We start from the raw sequence: 22746 nt of genomic DNA on the forward strand, positions 1-22746 counted from the left end.
TAAATAAATAAATATGTTTATATTTATATATCATATATAAATATAAAATATATATGTATATTTTATATATATAAAATATATATGTATTTTAGAGATTAATAGTAATATAGCCACTTTATAATTTATCATTAAATACCTTGTAAAAATATAAGCTCCAGTCTGCTGGTGGCGTCGCCATACAATTGCTAAATTGATGAAGTTGTCCTTTTTCTAAGACTTAATCTACTTCTGTTGTCTGGTCATAGAGAATCTGTTCTCCTTTGATTTCTTGCTTCAACCATTCCAGTGGCCTTTTGTGTAATTTTTTTTTTTTAAAACAATCCCCTTTTCAACCCGTATGCCTCAGGAATTGGGTTGAAACACACTGTTTCATAAACCGCCAGCCTCCTCGGCTGCCTCGGTGCCTCTGATTCTGTAAATCAGATCATAGGCAGCATGCTGTCGTATAATAAGGTGTCTGATCCTTATTACCAGTTTGTTGATGCACAGGCTCCTTCAAATTGACCATTGCAACACATGGTTTCCCCTGAAACTAGCTGTGATAATTAGCGTGGTTCTAATGAGACAGAATGTCACTGATCTTGTGCTGAACTGTCGAGTCTTGATGCTACGGATGGGAACTGTCAGAGCCTGCCATCTGTGACAGCGCTTGGCGTATTCCGGTGGCAAGGTAGAGCATGCTCAATAGACTAGTTTCAAACAAATGGCCCTTTTCTTGACGAGAGCTCTGTGTTCTGTTCAACTCAAGAATGTTTGCCCCAACTTCAGCCTACGCCAAAACCCATTTTGAGATCCAAAGGGGAAGAAATATTTAAACCTCTGTTATATGTTACAAAAGAGAGGACTGTTTTGTTTAGCAGGTGAATTTTAAGTGGCATTCCTTCCCTTGGGCCTTTTTTTTTTGCCTCTCCCAGTGGCCCCATATAGTCAATAAGGCAGTCCTGGAAGAGCCTTTCCCCCAATTTTCAAATTGCCTTGTTTAAAAGAGATTTGTTAGGGAGTTGGGCTGGCTCATCATGATGGAGCAGTCAGATTTAGCAGAGAGAGGGGAAAGGAAAGGAATAGTTGAGAGTGTGTCTAGGAATACACAAGTTGAATAGCAGAATGAAGATGGACAGGAAGTTAGATCTGTAGGCTCCAGAGAGAAGTGAGAGATTTTTTTTTTTTGCGCTAGAGTACAAGTCCAGCACTGCTTATCATTCCAAAATATGCTTTGTTGCTTTTTATTTCCTCTTCTCTGGCAGACCACACAGGGCTTGTTCTGAAGAACATTTTCACTAATCTGATCAGGCAGCCAAATACGCCGGGAAAACTGCTTTAATGATCCCACTAATTACCTCAAGTCAATATGAACTGTATTATTAGACTGAGGGAAAATATTCCATTAGGTCTCCCCCTTGGGAGTTCCTCCGCTTTGTGATGTCACCGAAGCCTTCACCCTCTCGCTTGTAATTAATTTTATTTACACACGCAGGCACGCACAAGGTCACACCTGCACAACCGGCGCTGGCCAGGGAGCTTGTGGCACTCGGGCTTAATCAGATCTGTCATAATTACCATTCTGCATGTTTCTGACACACGCTGTGAAATATTTCAATTTAACTGCCGCTACCAGCACAACCAGATGTAGTGCGAGTGTGGCTGCATTGGAAATATTATTCCTCAGGATAAACTCTCTCCTCCTCCTCTTTTCCTTCCTCCCCCCCCCCGCCCCCAATTTACAGCTAATGTAGCACAGAAGCTGATGGGTCCTGTAAATCTTGAATGCAGCGCTAGATTGATAACAGGCGATTAGACAGTTTAACCACAAACAGCTTGTTCATTTTTCACAAATGAAAACCACATGTGGTGTAACTAAAATTTCAGGCCCTTTTTTTTTTTTTTCAGAGTTGGGGTCTGTATGTGTGTGTGTTGGAGATGTGCTTAAATAAAAATAAAATGCAATGGAATGAAGTGTCTAGAAAAATGGAGAAGTTGCCTAGTTTTTCTCCAGGTGATTTTATCAAAACCATCATCAAATTCCATGTTTTCACTTTTGCCAAAACTCGAATGGAAAAAAGATGGTACTCTCCGTTTCCTTTTTTTGGTACAATTTTTCTTTTCTTTTCTTTTCTTTCTTTCTCTCTCTCTCTCTCTCTCTCTCTCTCTCTCTTTTCTGTATGAGAGGGATAATATCCTTGGAGTCTCTGCCTTTTTTATTTTGTCAATGTTAAGCCTTTTATTTGAACATAAATTTTGAAAGAATTTCTACAGTGGGCATATGCAGTTTTTTAATGGACGGTTTCCCTTATTTTTGTTAATGAAAAATGGTTAGTTTAGGCGTGCTGGTCATATCCCAGACAATCCCAAAACAAAAATGGACCCAATCAAAAAATTTATTTCCTAGAGAGGTGTGTTAATCTGCAGAATCAGTTTGAAAGGTAGAGTTGAAAACCAGTGAATTCTGTTGCTGCAGACATAGTGGAGATAACCTGGCAGAAAGTGCAGGTGCAGGGTAACCATATAAGGCCAAAGTTATCACCAGTCTCAGAAGAATTCAGCCATAAGAAAATTAAAGTATTGGAGCCATACGAAAGCAAATAAACTGGTGGAAAACTAAAATTAAGAGAGGAGAAAGGAATAGGATCAGTGGTGATTTAGAATCGTACCTCTAAAGAAGGCTCGCAACCATCCACTTTAGAGAACATTTAAAACGTAGATCAAGGTAATTAAGTGTCTTTTAATGCCAAATAAAATACACTCTCTCTTTTTATCTTTATTTTTGTTTCACTACTAAAGTTATGAGCCTCGTTTGGAAGCTTCCTAAAGTTCTATGGTGATTCCTATTACTGATAAGAGGTACCGTTCCCCATAGAAGAGCAGATTTTTCCCCTTTATTTCCTTTCCTTAACCATTTTTCCCTCTTCCTTATTTCTTCACATTAAAAAAAAAAAACTTCCAGTTTTTCACTGTTTGCTTAGTGTTTGCTCCATAATATCTTCCAACTTTGAAATCTAGCATTTTTCTGCCTATTCATACTTTCTTCTGGCCTAATATCACTTTAGTGGAAAAGAAGGTATTTTCTTTTTAGTTAGAATCCCTCTTCCATCTCAGCTGCTAAGCAGTTTACATGGTTAATACCAAATTATTAGGTCAGTTTCTTCAAACAGTCTTAATCTACCTTTATAATCATTTTGCAAGATACAGTTATTGTGGAAGATTTGATTCAAGCCTCACATTACCTGTCACATCACTGTTGCATACAGATATAACCTCCGAATCCTTCTTAGCACAGAAGTGAAAGCACCCATTACTAATCAGTGAGATCCACCCACAATGGCTTGCTGTCACTTTTTATTTAGGATTCCCAAGAAGAGGTTTGACACATATAGTTGTATGGGGATGAGTCCAAGAAATAAGGAAAGTAGAGGTTAAAAAAAAGTACAGCTTATGACTTCATTGCTCCTGCCCTTGCTTTAATGACCCTGAAGATTTTGCATAGCTACTTCAAGATATGTTAGTCAGCATGCAAATTGAATCACATTTTGCAGTCCTTGGTAACACTCGCCACTTAAAGGAAGCTTGCCTTGTTTTTTTTGCAAGTGAAAGATTTCATTTATAGCCTGAAAAATCATCCCTAGCTTTCCACATTTGCAAACTTTAGTTTTCATGTGTTAGGATTTCTTTGTGTCTAAGTACACCTGTAGATACAAAATGGAAGAGGAAAGAAAACCAAAAACAAAAAAAAAGAATTGCTGTTTAGGGATGCTGGGGTATGTGTGAGGTTTGAGAATATTCAATATTTTGAGTATGATGGAAGAGCATGTCTTTCCATTAAATTTAATGAGACTACAAGAATCTCATTATTCAAGGAAAATATTGTAATTTTCTTTATGGACCCTGCTGGGTCCCCGTCTAACGAAAGGACAGTTTTCATGTATCTGTTAGCAAGTGCCAGCGAAGATTCGGTTGAAAAGGAATTTATAAACTTGATCCTGCCTTTCAGCTCAGTCCACCTTCTTCAGCCACTCTGCAGTCGCTCTTCTCCACTGCCCTCAGATCCTTAGGAAAATGTACAGGAAGGAGAATTAGTTTCTTTGAATACTTTCTGCTGTTTTCTTTTGGACCACTGTCTGCATTTTTCATCAGCATTGTCGAAGTCATCAATATCGTCTGTTAGTGTAGCTCACATTTCTATTCCAAGCTGAAAGGAAGGGGAGGGCATGGTTCCTGATTATCTACATGAGAAATAGGATTGTCCATAAAGTCACACGTGGTTTATATAACAACTTGTACATAAACTGCATCTTTCAGAGAGAGCATTGAGGATTGGCAGAGAGTGGGGGGTGGGGGTCCCCATTTCCTGTCTACCATGTTGTGGATTTCCCTGGGCAAGTTGCTTGACCTTTCAGGCTTCTAACTTTCCCTTCAGGAAGGTGACATAGATTGGGTCGGACTCTGTAATGTCCCAGGTAGTTCCAGGTTCTGTGAGTTTGTTGCTGAAACAGGTTCACAAGTGTGAAAAAGGATGCTATTTTGACTGAAGGTCCCGCTGACAGGTGTGTTAGTCTGGGAATGAGTCACAAAGGAGGCAAGGTTTTGAATAATGGAAGGGCTTAGTTTGTGGGGACAAAGTGCTATTTTGAGGTCTGTAGCCCAAAAGGGTTATTTATGTGTGGCATATAGTGCGGAGAACTGATTGTTTGGAATCCAGGGTATGAACTCCATGTTATACAGTGTGAGATGAGCTCAAGTTTGATATGATCTCATCTGAGACTTGTTGCTAGAAAACTGGAAGATCCCCCTCTCTCATCAGGGACCTAGCAAAGTCAGGACACTAGAGAGAGGAGGTGAGCTTCATTCAGTTGGGCGTGGGCTTGGCTTACTATGTGGTGAGGTAGTGGTTGCCAACACCATATGACTTAGAGATTGCTCAAGAGTTTCCCCCTTTAACATGTCTTTTTTGGGTTTTTCACTGATGCCTGAAAGTCCACCTTTAACTTCTCATTTTGGGGGATTAATGCAAGTTCTTCAGGGGCAGGATAGCACATCAAAGAGGAAAAAATAGACTCAGTCCGTGAGAAATCACAGGTTTGGAAGAGGTTCGTGAAATGGAGAGTAAGCCAGGAGGAGGAAGCAGGGAATGGCTGCTGATGTGAAGGAACATCCTGAAGCCCATATTTGCAGTTTGTAACTTGGTACCTGTAGCAAGCGTTTAATAGCTGCTGAGGAGTGCCCGTCCCCAAGTGTGTCCTTTAAATGTTTACCCATTTTACTTCTGGTACCAACACTAGGCTGCTTGTCAGGGTGTTACTTGGCTGGTACATTGATGGAGTATTTGGTGGTTTAAATGCAATGCAGATTAGGTAAAAATAAATTACTTTCAATACGGTCAAGAAAGTGAAGGCTATAAATAAAATATACATTCACAAACAGACAAATGCTATTAGGAAATCCAGCTCAGTCCATGCCAAGCTGTTACTGTCTAAATTGCCTTCTTTCTTCCGGGCTTCCAATTAATTTTTGCTTGTGTGTTTGGAGATTGGGGGCAGGGTAATAGCCTAATGGGTAATGATTTTATTTTAGTATTTTGATTAAAGAGACTAAATAACTTGGACCCTGGGTAACCATAAGGACTAAAGCCTTATCCATCAAGCTTAATTTCTAGGCAGAAAATTGTGTTTATATTTTTGGATAAACTTAGCATTGCATTATATATAATATAAAGTGATGAGATGGTTATGTGCTCATTTTCTACCTATCCCCACTTCCTTTACCCTCTTTCCTACTCACTTTCTTTTCTTTCTTTAATCCTTTGACTAGCTTCCTTCTGCCCTGTTCTCACATCTTAAAGGCGTGTCCTTTGTGACCATTTGCTCTTTGAAGAGGTGATGAGAGGAAAGACCAACCGTTGTTTGATTTGTAAGACTTCCCCCCTCTACCTCCAGCCCCCAACAGCAAGCACCTGCCTTAATTCCATTCCTTTCCCCGCCTCCATCCTGTATCTGCCCTGCTACTTTATCCTCTTCTATTTGGGAAACCCAGGTGTCTTTGGAAAATTGATAGTGTTCCTCTCCTGGCACATACAGACATTTCTCAAAGGATACTCTACTAATCTTGCTTACCTTTATAGTTATTGGGGTGGTATGACGTTAGTTAACTAAGTCAGAGTATGGATGCTTTCTTTATTCAGAGGTGGTAAACCCATTTACTGAGTTTGTAACAGGACCAGGGAAAAACAGTGAGGTATATATATGTGCTCGTGCAGTTGTTAATCAGGAAATTTCAACCTGTAAAACTGTTGTTTTATGAACAAAAGCTCATCCAGAACTGAAATACGTAAATGGGATAAAAGTCTTCCCCCATTCTGATTGACTTGAGGATTGGTTGGGGGCGGGGTGTTCTCATCAACACCCCACCCTATGTACACACACAGCCAGGGCACTGCTGAAACACCCCTGGTGGAAAGCTGGGCCTCCTCAGGACGCAGTCTGGGAACCATTACCTAGTGATTAACTGTTTCCCTCCAACCCATCTCTAAGAGGCATGGTCCTTTAGTGGCAAAAAGCAAACAAACAAACAAACATGATAAGCAGATCTGTTCCAAGAACTTATAAATACCAAAGTTTTGTAATCTACTAGGAGCTTATATAAGATAGTTCTGGAATAATATTTGAAATATATATGTGTATGTATCTATGTATGTATACAGACACATATATACTGGAGGGGGCACCCTCTTCAGGAGCTCTTAACCTCTGTCCCATCTTCCCCCAGGGGGTCCATGCATGAACTTGAATAGAATAAAAACACTTTATTTTCACTAATGTCTTACTGAAATTTGACATTTTATTTAATTATCAATATAAGCAACAAGTCGCAGTAGTAGTAGCAATACCTATGAATTTGTCACCAATAAAAATCACAAATATTTTCCTATCACATTTTTATTGCAGATATCTCAAAATACTATTTTTTTGCTCATCACTCCGAAATTACGGTAGTTATTAGATCTGTTCCTAGATCTTGCTATTTGTTATGTTAATAAAGAAGCACATATATTACTGTATGATACAGTTTGGATGACTGTATTTCAGTACAGTTGGTTTTCCTCGTAATTTTATGCATTTTATTTCAGGCACATAAAAACATTGTTCTCACAACAGTGGGCTTTACCAGACTGCCAGAAGGGTCCATGGTGCAAAAGAGATGAGACCAATGATTAGATAAGTTGTGTGTTGGAAGAAAAAATGATATGTTTTTTTAACATGTTAGCTGAGGAATTCTTGAATTTGCCTGGGAAAGAATTGTTATTTGTTTATTACTTTTTCGATGCTTATTTTTTCAAGTGCCCTTCACTCCAGAGCATGTAAGCAGGGTTTATGATCAGATCATTGCAATGACATTTCAAACAACAACAAAAACCTTACAGGCAACTTTCTCCAGCATTCGAGGAGAGAGTACCTTTGCCCTTAGGCTAGAAACTTTTTGCCAGTTAAACTACACCTTTGCTATCAGCTTACACATGAAGTTCAAGCTGTTCTTACCTCACTGGACAGTAAGTGCTGGGAGAAATAATTCCCTATTATGTCTGTCCCCGCATCTCTTAGCCTCACAGTAGATGCCACGTAGATGGCACTTTGTAGTTTTTTGTAGAAGGGTGGAATGATTCAAAAGCAAATTCATCTGATCACAAGTTTGCCCTCACAAAAGTGGGCATATTCCTAAGGTAGTCCCAGCAGGGGACCCTGTGCTCAGAAAGACAGGATAGGGCCAGACTCCACCCCTGTCCTTCTGCCCCGGGCCCCTCTCTGGACTTGCCCTCCCCAGTGTAACACAGGACCAGTGGTTGTGAGGTGCAACTGCCGGCCTGAGTGGCCCCAGCCTCCCTTGTCTCCTTTCATTGGTAAATTTCTAACCTGGCCATTATCACTGGGACCCCCATGATGCTTCTAGAAATACTTACGCTTTCTTTTTTTAAAGCCTACTTCTGAATCCCAAAATTTGAGTCACTCAGTTAAGCCGACTTCTGATGAGTCGGTTTGCATAATGAGTAAAATGATGTGGTTTTTGGCCACAAAATGGGTGTTACTTTATCAGCAAAATCATAAGCAACTTGGGAGCTTGTAATGACCCTGCCCGCTTGATTGTTCCTCTAAGATATGAGTCCCATAACTTTTACAATCCCGAATTGCCTTCCCCTGGTTTTAAAAATTCTTTTGTTATCTCTCCTAGAATATCATAGAGGGAAGATTTAAATTTTTAATTCCCAGCCCCTCAATATGCATAATGGAAAGTATAGCTCATCTGAGGAGATATCTGCAATATTGAAAAGTTTTATATAAATCAATTAAAAATGCAGTGGCAGAAATATTTGTTTAAATTAACCTGACAATAAATTATTTTTGTCAGCAAACAAACCAGTGTATCGAGTCAATCATAACCTAAAAATTATTCATTTTATACGTTCATATTTTTATAGTTTTTTTTTTGCACATGGCATGGACAGGTATTCGGCAACAGTTTTTCTTAGTGATCATCATAAATTTGAAGAGAAAAATAAAGATTGTAAATTTTTCATAGTGACTTAAGAATGCAACATGATAAGAAATTTGCTTCATAATATTACAGTATAAGAGCACATATTTATTGGGGTCAAGGGATTTGGGAAAAGGTAAGTTTCCCAGAAAGCTTCTGCTTTAAACAGTCTAATGTATTTGCCTTCGATAGAAGCCTTTAATAGTGCTTCTCTGCCTCTTACACCTACTAGGCTCAGCTCGCTTTGAATCTTATTCCTTTGAAATGCAACATTATTATGAATGTAAGTTGTTGGACTTTGCTGCAATACACAATGCCCTCAGGAATTGTAGAGGTGTATACGGTTTTTTGCCACTAACTAAATGTCCCAGACTGTGCCATTTTTCTGTTTTCCTTTGATCCCCCCCAGCTTACTGCTGCTTCAGTGTTGCAGGAAATCTTTTGCTATATTTTTACACTCACTCATTCAAGTGTGAGCCTTAAAGCGTCTCCAAGCCCCTTGGGTGAAGGAAAGTGTAGAGTATGCTGTTCAGGGGGCTCTTTGCATTGACATTTGTTTATGATAAATGTAACTCAGGTAACAGAGATGGGGGTGGATTGGAATAAAGAAACCCATCAGCCTTAGTTCGTGGAAGAAATGCTGAGGGCCTGAACCAGAGCAGTAGGAATGGAAAAGAAGGAACAAATTCAAGACGCCTTCTGAAGGAGTAGAATTGACAGGGATTCATGATTGTTCGCTTATGGAGGAAACAAAGAAGAAAAATCATATTTTTTAATTGAAGCCGTTTGCTATGTTGTTTTTAAATTAAAAAACAGTACTAGCCAATCTAGAAAAAAAATTTTAATGCAAGCATAAAGGAGGAAAAAACATAATCCTAATTAACTAGCAATAACCTGATTTTGTTCTTTGCATACACACATACGTGTATGTGTGTATGCATGTACGTATACATATGTATGTATACACATATACGTGCATGCACATGTGTGTGTGCATATATATGCCTTTCATTCATTCATATGCTATACCCACTTTTTAATTCCCTACTGAGGTATATTTAAGTAACACTGTGAGTGGTGGTAACATTACCCCCATTTTACAGAGGAGAAAATTGAGGTCTAGAGAACTCAAGGAACTTGACCAAGGTTACAGGGCTAGTCAGTAGTAGAATAGGTGTTAAAATGAAAATCCAGACTTTCTTAACAAATAGATCTTAGAAGTACATTTTAAAGAGGAGATGAAGTCACAGTAATTAAGTTGCATCCTCAAGAAAGTATGGTAAAAAGCAATGACGAAAGAATGGATTCCAAAGCAACTAGTCTATTTTTCCTAGCATATTGCTAATTCATCTTTTTTTTTCATTATTCTTCCCACTCTAAATACTGCCCATTCTTAAAAGCCAAACCAACATGACTCTACATCAGCAAAGACTTCCTTGACCACCCCAGTGGATCTCTTCTTCCTGTCCTCTTGTTTCCCACTGGACGTCTGCCCCTCACTGACCTTCACTGCATACTGCTTTGCTCTAGTAGTTATTTTTGAATGTTGCCTCTTCCCAAATGTACTGTGAGCCATTTAAGGGAAATGCTTTTGGTTAAGTCCATTAGACCTTTTTGTAGTTATCACGGACCAGACACTGGGCTAAACGTATCCTATTTCATTTGTACCAGCCACAGTCTTGTGAGATGAGTACCATTATTATCTGCACTTTGTAGAGGAAGATCTGGGGTTCAGAGAGGTAATTTGCTCAAGGTTGCGTACGTAAATGCCTATAACAGGATGTAACCCTGGACTGGTATACTGAGGTGGTTGAGAGTGGCTGGAAGGACCGTTAGTATTCGGGTGGGCAGAAAAAAAGGGGACAGCACTTTCCTGTTCAAGAGAACAGTATAGGGAATGAGAGTAGAATGTGGGGAAATGGGCAACAGTTAACAAATGGTCCAATGAATTAGGACCTAAGTGTGATTGAAGGAACCTTCAGTGACCTCTAGGGAGGGTGACCTTTTTCTCTGTCTTGGGAAGCTTTGAAGGTCATTTTGAGCAGTAGGATAACTTTGGGTAGTTTGAAAGCAAAGACCACAGCAGTGGTTTTCATCCCAGCCTCCCTTTTCCAAGGGCATCTCAAAGAGGACGAAGGGGATTCAAGAAAGCTTAATTAAACCTGTGTATTTACCTGTCAGGAAGTTCCACAGGCCAAGTCAAGCATCGTATTTATTTGCTTCTTGTAGGGATCACAACTCTCTATGATAACCCTTGTCTTCTCATTCTTCCCCAAAACTCTAGTTGTCATTGGTATACACTTTCCCCTAAGTTAAGAGAGGAAAAGGAGTGATTACTTAAAGGCTGTTTTGTTCAGAAATTAAGATAATTGTCCATTGGGCATAATTAAAAAGAGTGTTTGGTACCTAAGAGCATCATTCAAGGAAAATGTACCCCAGCGCTGACAAGTCAGTGGTGGGTAGAATGGAAAGGAGAAGACGATTCTTTATGGTAGAAACAGAGGTGAAAATCGATGCAAGTGTTACAGCATGAACCTTGGGGATATGGTGTTTTCTGTCTTTTAATGACACTTGCTATGAAGAGTGAGGAGAGAATAAGAACTTAAGATTTTTTTGTTAAACAGATGCGGTATTTTATTTTTTATTTCTTTGGATTTTTTTAAACTGAAGTATAGTTACTTTACAATGTTGTGTTTCAGGTGTACAGCAGAGTGATTCAGTTTAATATCTATATATCTATTCTTTTTTCAGATTCTTTTCCCTTATAGGTTATTACAAGATATTAAGTAGAGTTCCCTGTGCTATACAGTAGGTCCTTGTTGGTTATCTATTTTGTATATAGGAGTGTGTGCATGTTAACCTCAAACTCCTAATTTATCCCTCCCCTCCCTTAAGATTTTTAAGACAGAGAGTATAAATGTTAAACAAGAGCCAAACCATATCACTGAAACTTACGTAATGTCAAAAGTACATCCTGGGGCTTCGCTGGTGGCGCAGTGGTTGAGAGTCTGCCTGCCGATGCAGGGGACATGGGTTCGTGCCCCAGTCCGGGAAGATCCCACATGCCGTGGAGCGGCTGGGCCCGTGAGCCATGGCCGCTGAGCCTGTGCGTCCGGAGCCTGTGCTCCGCAATGGGAGAGGCCACAACAGTGAGAGGCCTGCGTACCGCAAAAAAAAAAAAAAAAATCCTGGATTGAGAGGGAAAAACAAATTCTTTTTCAAAGTCTGTATTCAGGTATTGGACATGTAAGCCAGATTTTTATTTGTTTCATTTAAACTTTGAAGAAACCATCCTGAAAGCAGCTTTGAAGCCTATGAAAAAATAATCTTTAAATTAGATATCTTCCAAATATACTTTTTTAAAAGTAAAATGAAGGCTTTCTTTGGAAATCCTCTGTTTCAGTCAAATTAAGAGATTATCTTCTTGCCAGCTAGTTTAATATGTTGTCTAGAATTTCATAGTTTTATCTTCAGTCCTCCTTTTACTCCTTCTCAGATTCTTCTTGAAAATATTCTTTAAAGCTTCCCTGACAGTCTTAAGTGAGAACCATTTTTATGTTTTTATCTACCCTGGCCATCTGATAATCTTGTTACACACCAAACAATCTATAGGAAAAGAAAACACCATATTTATGTGTTCCCTAAAGTCAGTGGCTTTGAGAAGGTGAAAAAGAGGTGAACAATCAAACCACAGAAAACAAATGATGTCTTTTTTTTTTTTTTTTTTTTTTGGCTTGGTTAAATTTTAAGCAAAATTGAAAAATAAAAATCATTTACCAGTGATTCTGAATATTCCTTCTAAATTCAGTAAATTTTAATGTGAGCTTCCCCTAGATTGTAGAAACATTTCTTTTCACAAATGCCAAACCTCCAGAAACTCTGCTAGATGCACTTAACCTCTTAAAGACAAAGTGGCAAAAATTTACTCAAGTGAGAAATTCATGGGTAGCCATTTTATGTCCTATTACTACCACAGTATGGAAACCCACAGATTTTTGGCTAAGATATTGAGTCCCTTAAATAAACTATAGAGTCTGGAGAGAGTTTAAAACAGTAACAGTTTAGACGTTTAAAATAGTAATAATTTTAAAAACTAGTATGATTGGGTTTTTTTCCCCCAGCAAAAATACAAGCATCAGAAACCACACCTTGAAAATAAAATATATTTGGGGATACACACACATATACATATATTCCATTTAAGTATGTTTCTTTTTAAAACCCATCTTTGAATAAAGTGAGTATAATATGCTACTTTTCGAATGGCAAATGCAATTATTGCTGCGCCTCTATTCAAATTTATTTCCCATGTTTTCTTGAATCCAACCAATGTTAACTTAGCAGGAAAAAGTTACTTGTAGTGCCTGCTGAAATTCTCTTTACACAAAGTAGATATTAGTAAACTGGAAAGGAAGATTCATGTATTTCCTGCTAATTCCATAGAGAACATGTATCTTTATTAATGTTAATGGCAGGGACCTCTCATTATGTTATAGAATAATCTGCTTTAGCAAAGGTTTTTCTCCTCAAGAACTTCATAACATTTAAAGGTTAATATGTTAGGTAAAGAACAATATCTTAAGATAAGCGTTTTTATTACAGGACATGAGGGGATGGTTTTTATTAAATTATATGATGATTTGAATGGGGAGAAAAAAGTGCATCGCTTCTTTGCCCTCAACTTTAATGCCTTTAATCAAATAATGACCTTCTGGAAAATAGTTAATTTTCAGCATTTGGAAAGATCAATACCACTTTGCCACCAAAAAATGGCCCAGACGATGAAATCTGATGTATTTAAAGTATCATTTCACCCTTTTAACCTAGTAAATAATTGAAAATGCTTTCAGTAGTGCTTTGCCGCTGTTTTGTTTCTCACTGTTCAAAGTATTATGATTGTTCTTGAAAAAAAAGGTTTAAAGTTGTGTGAAGGAAGGAAGGATGCAGGCCTCACACCCAGAAGTGGGATTGTACCCCCATCAGGCCTTGTGTGTCTCTGCATTAGGGGCATGGAGGAAGTAATATGTATTAATACTATATTTGAGGCAGAGTGTACATAAAGCACAAAAAGTGTGAAAATGGAACCCTTCTGGAACATTCAGGGGGTGGTTTAAAATACCATTAGTCACTTTGCATCTTTTGTGATTTCTTTCAACCTTTATGTTGGGGTAGGTAAAAGATTCAGTAGTTCTGACAATTAGAACCCATTTCCCCCCCACCCCAGCTTATAGAACATTGATATGAAATTACCCACGAGCACAGATAGCTTTGTAAATTAAAAAAAAAAAATTGCCCTCTATTAGCATGTTTGTGGGCAAATTAAAAACTGTCTTCATTAGCATAAGTAACAGATTCTTTTAACAGTAGAAAATTATTTGCTGAATGATAAATTGCTAGCTCTCTAGTTAGTTGTTGTTGAAAATGTACTCATTCAAAATTCCTGGTGTAGTTTAGTCTACAGTACTGAAATTTTTGTGTGTGAGAAGTACTATTTAATGGATTATGTACTTAATCCTGTTCCTAATACTTGCTAAAATGTAATTCATGCTTTCCACTAGAATGTTTGTATCAAATACCTCCCTATTTAGATTGATTTCTTTTAATATCATATATTATTATACTATATGCCCCAGAGATTGGAACAAAATACTCCTGCAAACAACACATGAAAGATGAGGGTAAGGAGTGGGAGAATAAATACAGACTGTGAAATGTTTTGCTTTTTAAAATTCAAATTACCCATTCTGTTTTTTTTTTTTAATGTTTTTTTCCTTCTTAGTTGCAGGGAGAATTATTTGTCATTTTCTTTCTCTCTTTATAGCTCTTGGGCTTAAAATGTATATGTAGATAATGATAATATATACATATCTGTATATTGTATTAAGTGACTTTTTTTTTTTCTCTCAGAGAACACTGAAGTCTCTTTTCCCCTGGAAAACTAGTTGTGTTACGTGCTCCCAGCTCTGTCACAGACCAGGCCTTGTAAGGGTTCTCTTTTTATGTGTGTGAGGAAGCCTAGGTACAATAAATTCATTCGTGAAATGAGGTTGCTTTCCTGACTCAGTTAAAAATCACTGTGCACCCCTTATCTGTTAAAATGATAGAAGCAGCGAATTGACTTGAATTAACTGTTCTAAAAAGAGTGGAGTGGAAATCAGAGATTGAGTTTGGGTGGAAATTAAGCAGCTGAGAGATGAAGGTGCCAGAATTTTTATTTCAGTGTGGTACAACAAGATTCTGTCGGTAAAGCACATCATTAGAATATTGAGTTTAGAACTGCTAATTTTTCCTTTAAAATGAGCATACAGTCATGTGTTTCATGGACCATGATAAATTGCCATTGTGTTGTCATTGAGTTTGTTTTGCTTTTTTTCAGTACTGGTTTGGCAGTCGTTCTGCATTTTCTCTTTTCCTTTTTCTCCCCCTCTGATCTTCCATGTCTTTCATAGATTCCCTAACCAAAACCAGTCCAAAGAATGTTATTGATTTCATACAGTCTGAGGTTTAGCATCTTCACCATTTTCTTGCTTACAGTGGCAAGACATTTACAGATGGTTCTTGGTTCCTATAAAGTACATAACAGTATTTCCTTTGTGGCAGATGGATTCAAGACTTTTAGTTCTCAATAAATGTAGGTTTACAATACATAACTTTACAGGATTTGTGTTGTCTATAACAGGTTTGAACATATTATCTCAGAATTCATCTGCTTGGCATTTTCAGCTTGTTCAGGGTCCATGCCAGTTTTTTTTTAAGTAATAGGGGAAGTGCTGTGATTGATAGCAACAGCTCAAGGCGTGATTTTGAATAGAAACAAAGGGTTTAGAACAGAAGGTGTCAAATTAAACTTTGTCAGTTTGAAAAGTAGGAACATCCTGAAAGTTTTACTTATTTACTTACATGTGGCTACTGTTTATATTTTGCCCTCTTTATATTCAGTACAATGTTGCAAATTTACTCCATTTAAAGTTTAGGTTGCTCCTTGTGCCATTTTAGTTTTCTGAGAATAGATCAGTCTCATTATTTTAAGGCTGTTAGTCTCCTGTCTTTTCTACTGTTCAGAACAGTTGTGATCTAATTTAATTGTCAGAGCAGTTCCCTACCCCCGCCTATGGTCTTACGATATTTTAAGTCCCAGAGACCTGGCTTAAAAGGTAATTATGTTCACATTTTGCAACAAAGTGCAGCACCTTATTCACCTCCTCCACCCAGTAAATCTATGCGTGTATCATTTAAAAAACCAATCTAGTACATGGGGAAATCATTATTTTTATTTGTTACATATTACCAGTATTCTGACATATCATTGTCTTTATTTGCCCTAATGATACGGCTTATGGAGAAGTGACCTAGGAAAAGGTATTGGGGAATTAGAAAGCATTTGGCTTTTTTCGTCACTTTCTGCAAAGCATAGATCAGATTACTGTCATCATTAATAGAGTCTCGATCGATAGGATTGGAGGGCGTCAGAATATTCCGACGTGTTTAAATGGTATTATAATAAATTGATCTTCTTTTTGCCAGTGTAAATTGGGAATGAGCCAGTTGATTTCTCTGCTGACAAAGAACTAGCCTGTCAGAATATCTGTTTTCCGTTATTTGTTGAGGGCGACGCACAGCACACCGCCCCTCCCCCCATTTTTGTTTTTTGGAATACCCTTGTAGAACTAACAGTTCCCAGCTGCACGCACCGTTAAATATTTTTCTAAGAAGCATCTGATTTCAGTCTCTTAAAATCATCACGTCTCTTGAAAGGCTAGCGGAGACATGCTTCAGATTTATAATTCATCACATTATTTTTAGATAAGGAATTAGAAGTATTATTTAAGGGCAGAGGTTAATAGCAAACTACTGGAAATGTTATGTTAGTCATGCGCAATTAATAAAAATAAGAATCCGTCTCATAAGTATAGAGACAAAGAAGTGACAATATGAGCAAAATATTTGTTGAATGAGTCAGGGCTCTTTTTCTGAAATATTTGTGAAACCAGCATGAGTGTGATTGTTTAGGAATTAACTATCATTATTAGCCATTTTAAAAGAACTAATGATTTTCTTTTCCAAAGAACATCTGTGATCCACATGTTTGTTTTTTTTTCACATATATGCAAGTGCTAACTGATCTCTGTGTTACTTTTAAAAGTTTCTAAAAGGATTCGAAAAATTATTGGAGTTCTTCAGCTTTCTCTGAGAAGATTTCCTTATGAGTCGTTCTTAATTTAACTTTTAGCAATTTTTAGTTACAAGCATTTATTGCTAAGAAAAAAAAGACATGCTCAATGTTAAGCACTTATTGCAATAGTATAATTCTAGCTAAGTAAAGGGGAAAAAAACTAGTCTGTTCTTGATGAACCTTCTAACATCTCTTGAATGGTAAATAAAATTGTAGCAATTTGCTGTGTTTAGGCATAGGGGCCTGTCAATTGCTATAGCTGAAGAATGGAGACAGGGGTGGGGGGGGTAATATTAACCATAGTTAATATTCAAGCCTTCAGGAAGACAGATCTAAAACCTGCCCTGCATCAAAACATAGAGGTAAAGTGTAAAGAAATAGCTTAGATGTAGGAAAATATAAAATATTTTCATGGCTTAATCGAGGGAGCAAATATTTGTCAGTAAGAGCTAAATAAACATCTCTGGGGCACCATATGCAAGTGGGTCTCAAATATTTCAAATACTCAAATACAGTTTTGTAGTTAATGTTCTATTCACATAAATAGAGCTAAAATGTGACATGTCACCATATGATTCCAGAAAGAAGCATAGAACTGCCATGGTTAGAAGAGAAGCACGTTCAGTGACACTGTCATCACAGTTACTTTTATTTTTTATTGAGCTAATATTCTTTCAGGTAAATCTTCAGTTTACTGTCTGTTCTCTTAGCCTGGAATTATGCATTCAGTAGCATCAAATGAGTGCATGATTACATGACCGTCTGTAGGTTAATTATTTGTTTAATTAAACAACATGTTGAATGGAGAATCAAAGGCCTCTTAGTTAGGGTTAAGGCTGGTAGATGTCATGAGGTTTAGCAGCTGTCACCCTTGACTGGGTGGTAGGTGTGCCTTGGGAAGCTAGTGTTATCAGTCTCCATCTTTCCTTTTAAAATGTTTCAAATAGGCCATTTCAGGGAGAATAGGCCTTGCTTCTTCCCACTGTATATTACAGTTAGAAGAGAATTTCTCCAGTGGTTCAGTTTGAGAAGAAGGAAAGGAAAGTCACACCATTTTCTGATGTCACCCAGAAGTAACAACAACAAAAAAGCAACTCCCTTTGGCCAGTTCTAAAAATCAGATACTAAACTGTACTCTTTCCATTCCCATCCAACTAATTTACTTAGAATTTCCAAGAAACCCCTTTGTCTTAGGTCGAGTTCCCTAAAACAGAGGCTAAGATAAGGAATCAGGGGCTCATGATTTGGTGAAGGACCCGGCAGGCATTCAGGAGAACAAGAAAGAGGAAGAGATCAGGAAAGAACGTGGTCTCAGGTAAAGTCCGTATTGATGGGGAAAGGCAATGAGAAGGTTGGGGAGGGCCATCTCTGGCCATCTCTAAAGGATAGAGTGAGTCGTCACTGTGGGGCAAGAGGGTGGGTCAGCCAGTCGCTGGCCACCCCAGGGTGAAGGGGCTAGTAAGGGGTAGAGTAAGCATCCGGGCATCTCCAGGTGCGATGGCTCCAAGACATTTCTCCAGAAAAGAGTATGATTGCAGGCCAACAACAGGCAGCACGGCAGCTGGGGCTGGTTGCCTTGGCTGGTGAAGGGGGTGTGGGTGGGACCTCTTCCCTCTTCCTGTCCACCCCATTGCAATCCACCCCATTGCTTAGTGTCCATCGTGGCGGCCAAGATAAAGAAGGTTTGAGATGATGATTAGAGAATGTGAGACATGAGAATGTGAGACAGCGTACTCTGTCGGACCACTCGGTTCTTGAGAATCTGAGGATCAGAAACTGGGCCTTAGGAGGCATCAGAGAGGTTCAGGTTTCGGCATTCATTGGACATTTCCTTGTCTCTTAGCCCAGGAATTCTATTAAAATGCTCACTTGATGAACCATGTTTGTACATAGCAGCAGGGAGGACTCCGAGGTGTCTTTCTGCAAAGTTCCGTCTTGGAGAATTCTTCTAATGCTCATTCTAAATACAGTGCCTTACCTTGGACAACATTCTTGCTCACATAACTGCACACGTCCTTTCTCTCCCTTTCCTGCACACTTACACACACACATGTTCACACAGAGTTGCCTTTCTAATACAAAAAAAAAAGAGCCCTCTTCCGCGATAGCCACAGCTATTCTCTCTTAACAGGTTAAAAAAAATTTTTTTTAACAGATTGGGGTGTTTTTATTTTTTATTTTATCTTTATTAATTATTTATTTTTAGCTGCGTTGGGTCTTCGTTGCTGCACATGGGCTTTTTCTAGTTGCGGCGAGCAGGGGCTACTCTTCCTTGCAGTGCGCGGGCTTCTCATTGCGGTGGCTTCTCTTGTTGTGGAGCACGGGCTCTAGGCGTGCGGGCTTCAGTAGTTGTGGCACATGGGCTCAGTAGTCGTGGCGCACGGGCTTAGTTGCTCTGCGGCATGTGAGATCTTCCAGGGCTCTAACCCGTGTCCCCTGCATTGGCAGGTGGATTCTTAACCACTGCGCCACCAGGGAAGGTCCTGGAGTGTTTTTAGCTTGTGAAAAAGGTTAACTTCACAGGGTCCTTCCTTTTTAGCTCCTAATGGAAAATGTCAGCCGACCCCCCTTCACCTCCCCCTACCATCAGTCTGAACTGACCTGTTATGCCCTTGTCTCTAAGGGGTGGCTGTGTGAGCTATTACGCTGGAAAGAAGATCCTTCTCCAGAAAACAGGACCCTGTGGGAGAACCTCTCCATGATCCGAAGGTTCCTCAGTCTCCCTCAGCCTGAACGCGATGCCATTTATGAACAGGAGAGCAACGCGGTGCATCACCATGGCGACCGGCCGCCCCACATCATCCACGTGCCCGCAGAGCAGATTCAGGTTCGTTTACCTTGGCCAATTCAATATAACGCTCGGTAAATAGAGGTTTAAACTTAGCAGGGAAACGAACGTTTCTCTTCTTTCCGCCAGTCTAAACATAGGCTTCTGAGCAAGAGATAACAATACACTGCCATCTCACTCAGGGGGAGAAAAGGGAAATGAACACACGTGTTCCAACATGTGTATTGTGTTCCTCTCCTCTCATCTCCCCTCCCCCAAAGCGGTGGAACCCCCTTCTACACTTATTTGGCAAGTCTGTCTTTGTTAGAATTGGGTTGTTTTGTTGTGTGAGAGCTTAAGAATTTTGTTGTCGCTTTTGAAAAATCAGAATTTTTAGAATGCCACCTCTTTTTTTAATGAGTACCAATACTGTCCCCAAGGAAAGGCGTGACTGCTGTTTCTGTACAGGAAGTTTATTGGATCACAACTGTATACCTTGGATTCTGTCCAAAAGAGAGGAGGGGAGGGAAACTAAATTGGCTTCTGGCTTCTGACTCCCTGGCCCTGCCTTCACTTTGTAGCTCTATCCTCACAGCCTTAGGGAGCACAGGTTAGGGGTGAGTCACTTTTGTCTGTCTTTCCTTCAGAGCCCCTCTCCCAAGACCCCTGGGAAAGGAGAGTCTAGAGGCGTTTTCTTGCCAGGCCTGCCAACCCCTGCACCGTGGCGTGGTGCTGCTCCTCAGGTGAGCAGGCACAAGTTACCTATGCCAGCAAGACAGGGACACACAGAGAGGGTGGTGCCAAGACCTGCTCTCTTGGTCAGGATGCTCAACCTTGCAAAGGCCATGCTAACCGCGGCATTGGCCGAAGATCACTGTGCCGGCAGAGTCAGCCTCGGGCTCAGCTTGTCTCATCCCGCGACCTGTCTCCACTCATCCACTAAGTGGATCCACTAAATTCATCCCCACTGAATTCAGATTGGGAAGCTCTGGGTCCAGGTCGTTGTTAGCCTCCATTGCTTAGGAAGTGTGTTGAAATTGAACTTGAGCTGTACAAATTATTTGTGTTAAATCTAAGGGGACGCTTTTAGCTTTCCCCTTTCAGGGAAAATGCCATTGCCTTCCAGAGTCCTAAAACTCTATGCTCTCTTTGTTGAATCACCTGCATATTATTTCTTGGTATTGCTATTGGGGGGAGGGGCCGCGGGGGGGGAGGGGCCGCGGGAAGGGGAGGAATACACACACACACACACACACACACATATGTACACAATAATAGCATTATCCACCCACTAAGGGAAAAAAAACCTTTGACTATATATTAAAGATAAATTGAAAAAGAGAATCCCTTAGGATATCAAGCACTAAAATAATCGTGAAAGCCTGAAAAATTTACTGTTTAGCAAAAACAGAAACAAAAAAGACATGTGTTAAGTTAAAAAAAATAGTACTTGTTTGAAAATGTAAATCGTTTTTAATAAAATTGCTTCTTAGGGGGATTAAGGAAATGCTTAGGGCACAGTACAAACGTTCTAGTATTTTGGGCTTCCTCGGGTTGATTTGCTTTGCTGATAAGAACCTTGGATATGGAATGTATATATTATGTGCATGTGTCACACGTTTGTTATGTATGATTGTGTATGGAAATTACAGCATATATACAGATACTAATTATGAAAAAGTGTCTGTATACACTAAATTTAAATCCTAATCACATATGAGTTTAGTATAGACAAAACAATTTGCTAGCCGTTGTGGGATGGATGGAACCTTTACTTTTCGGTAAGAAACAAACTTGCAGTGTCAGCCCAGTGCAATTTGGTAAGAAATCTGTGTGTCTGTTAGATTGAAACTGTCTAGTAGGACATTCACACGTGACAATCTCAAAAACCCTTTGGATTCACAAGGGCTATGCTGCAGAAGAGCAGAGGCTTACCCATTTTATTTGCAACGAAAATAAGACTTTGTATGCGTATGCTTGCTCAACGTTTTACCCATCCAGTGAAATGGGACAAAACACACATTTCCTTCCCCAAGTCTCCACAGCTCACCTTTCGAAAATGCCTTTGAAATCCTTACTTCCCAATCTTCATTTAAAATCTTTGTCAATTATTGACATAATTTGCTTTGCTGTCTTCGCCTCTGATGCGTATCCTTCTGGTGAGGTTTATGGCTCACATTTTCAGAGCGCCGAGTTCCAGCCACCGTGAGCTAGCCTAACCTCTGACGAGGAAGCCCAGGAGCCCCCCAAGCCCTCTTAATTCCTCCCTTCCTGGTGATCATTTTGACTTTCTTCCTAGTACTGTGGGCCATTTAGCTGGCTTGCCTTTTCGCCCGGGATCCCTGTCCCCGTCCCGGTCCAGGCAGGTGCATGTGGGATCCCTGACCACGTGCTCGCTCGTTGGGAGGCCGCATGCGCAGTGGGAGAGGCCGCAGCGCAGTGGCCGATCCTGCGTGCACGGTGGCCAAGCGCGCCGCTGACCTTGTACTTGTTTCTTTCCTGCAGCAACCGCAGGCACAGCCGCAGCCGGCGCCGCCCCCCGCTCAGGCGCAGGTGCAGCAGCCTCCGGCCGGGCCCCGGCTACCCCCGCGGCAGCCCACCGTGGCCGCGCCCGCCGAGGCGGAGGACGAGAGCCGGCAGAAGGCGCGGCCGCGGACCAAGATCTCGGTGGAGGCGCTGGGCATCCTGCAGAGCTTCATCCAGGACGTGGGCCTGTACCCGGACGAGGAGGCCATCCAGACTCTGTCCGCTCAGCTGGACCTGCCCAAGTACACCATCATCAAGTTCTTTCAGAACCAGCGGTACTATCTCAAACATCACGGCAAGCTGAAGGACAACTCGGGCCTGGAGGTGGACGTGGCCGAGTACAAGGAAGAGGAGTTGCTTAAGGATTTGGAGGAGAGTGTCCAAGACAAAAATGCTAACACCCTTTTCTCGGTGAAACTAGAAGACGAGCTGGCGGTGGAAGGGAACACAGACATTAACGCCGACGTCAAAGACTGAGATGAAAGTCTTCTTTTCCTCCATCATCACCAGTGAAATTGACTAACGACACGGAAGGTCCACCCTGTACTCGCTCAGCAAACCTTGTTGTCCATTGTTTGGCCAATGAATCTTCAGAAACTTGCACAAACAGGAAAGTCGAGAAAGGATGATTCAGACTGCACTAAGCGTTTTGCTCTCTTTTACAAACTGCTTGGCAGCCCCAGGTGAAGCATCGGATTGTTTGGTATTAAAAATGAAAATTTGTGTTCACGGAACACACCCAGGTGTGTACCCCGTAAGCATG

The 22746-nt window shown here is 40.1% G+C and overlaps 1 protein-coding gene across 3 annotated transcripts in view; it reads left to right on the forward strand.

The window, feature by feature from the left end:
* The window catches only part of SATB1 (SATB homeobox 1), a gene marked incomplete at both ends in the record, with an annotated part of 72946 nt that extends 50486 nt beyond the window's left edge, over nucleotides 1-22460 (forward strand). Inside the window, 3 exons of one of the 3 annotated variants that reach the window (XM_079705330.1) lie at nucleotides 19314-19517; nucleotides 20105-20251; nucleotides 21963-22460. In XM_079705330.1, the coding sequence (XP_079561456.1) occupies nucleotides 19314-19517; nucleotides 20105-20251; nucleotides 21963-22460 (849 nt within the window). The remainder of the gene's footprint in view (nucleotides 1-19313; nucleotides 19518-20104; nucleotides 20252-21962) is intronic. The other 2 variants (XM_079705331.1, XM_079705332.1) reach the window with 2 other exon arrangements.
* Between the last annotated feature and the right edge of the window lie 286 nt (nucleotides 22461-22746).

Source organism: Hyperoodon ampullatus (genome assembly GCF_949752795.1).
Source record: "Hyperoodon ampullatus genome assembly, chromosome: 5".
Lineage (NCBI taxonomy): Eukaryota > Metazoa > Chordata > Mammalia > Artiodactyla > Ziphiidae > Hyperoodon > Hyperoodon ampullatus.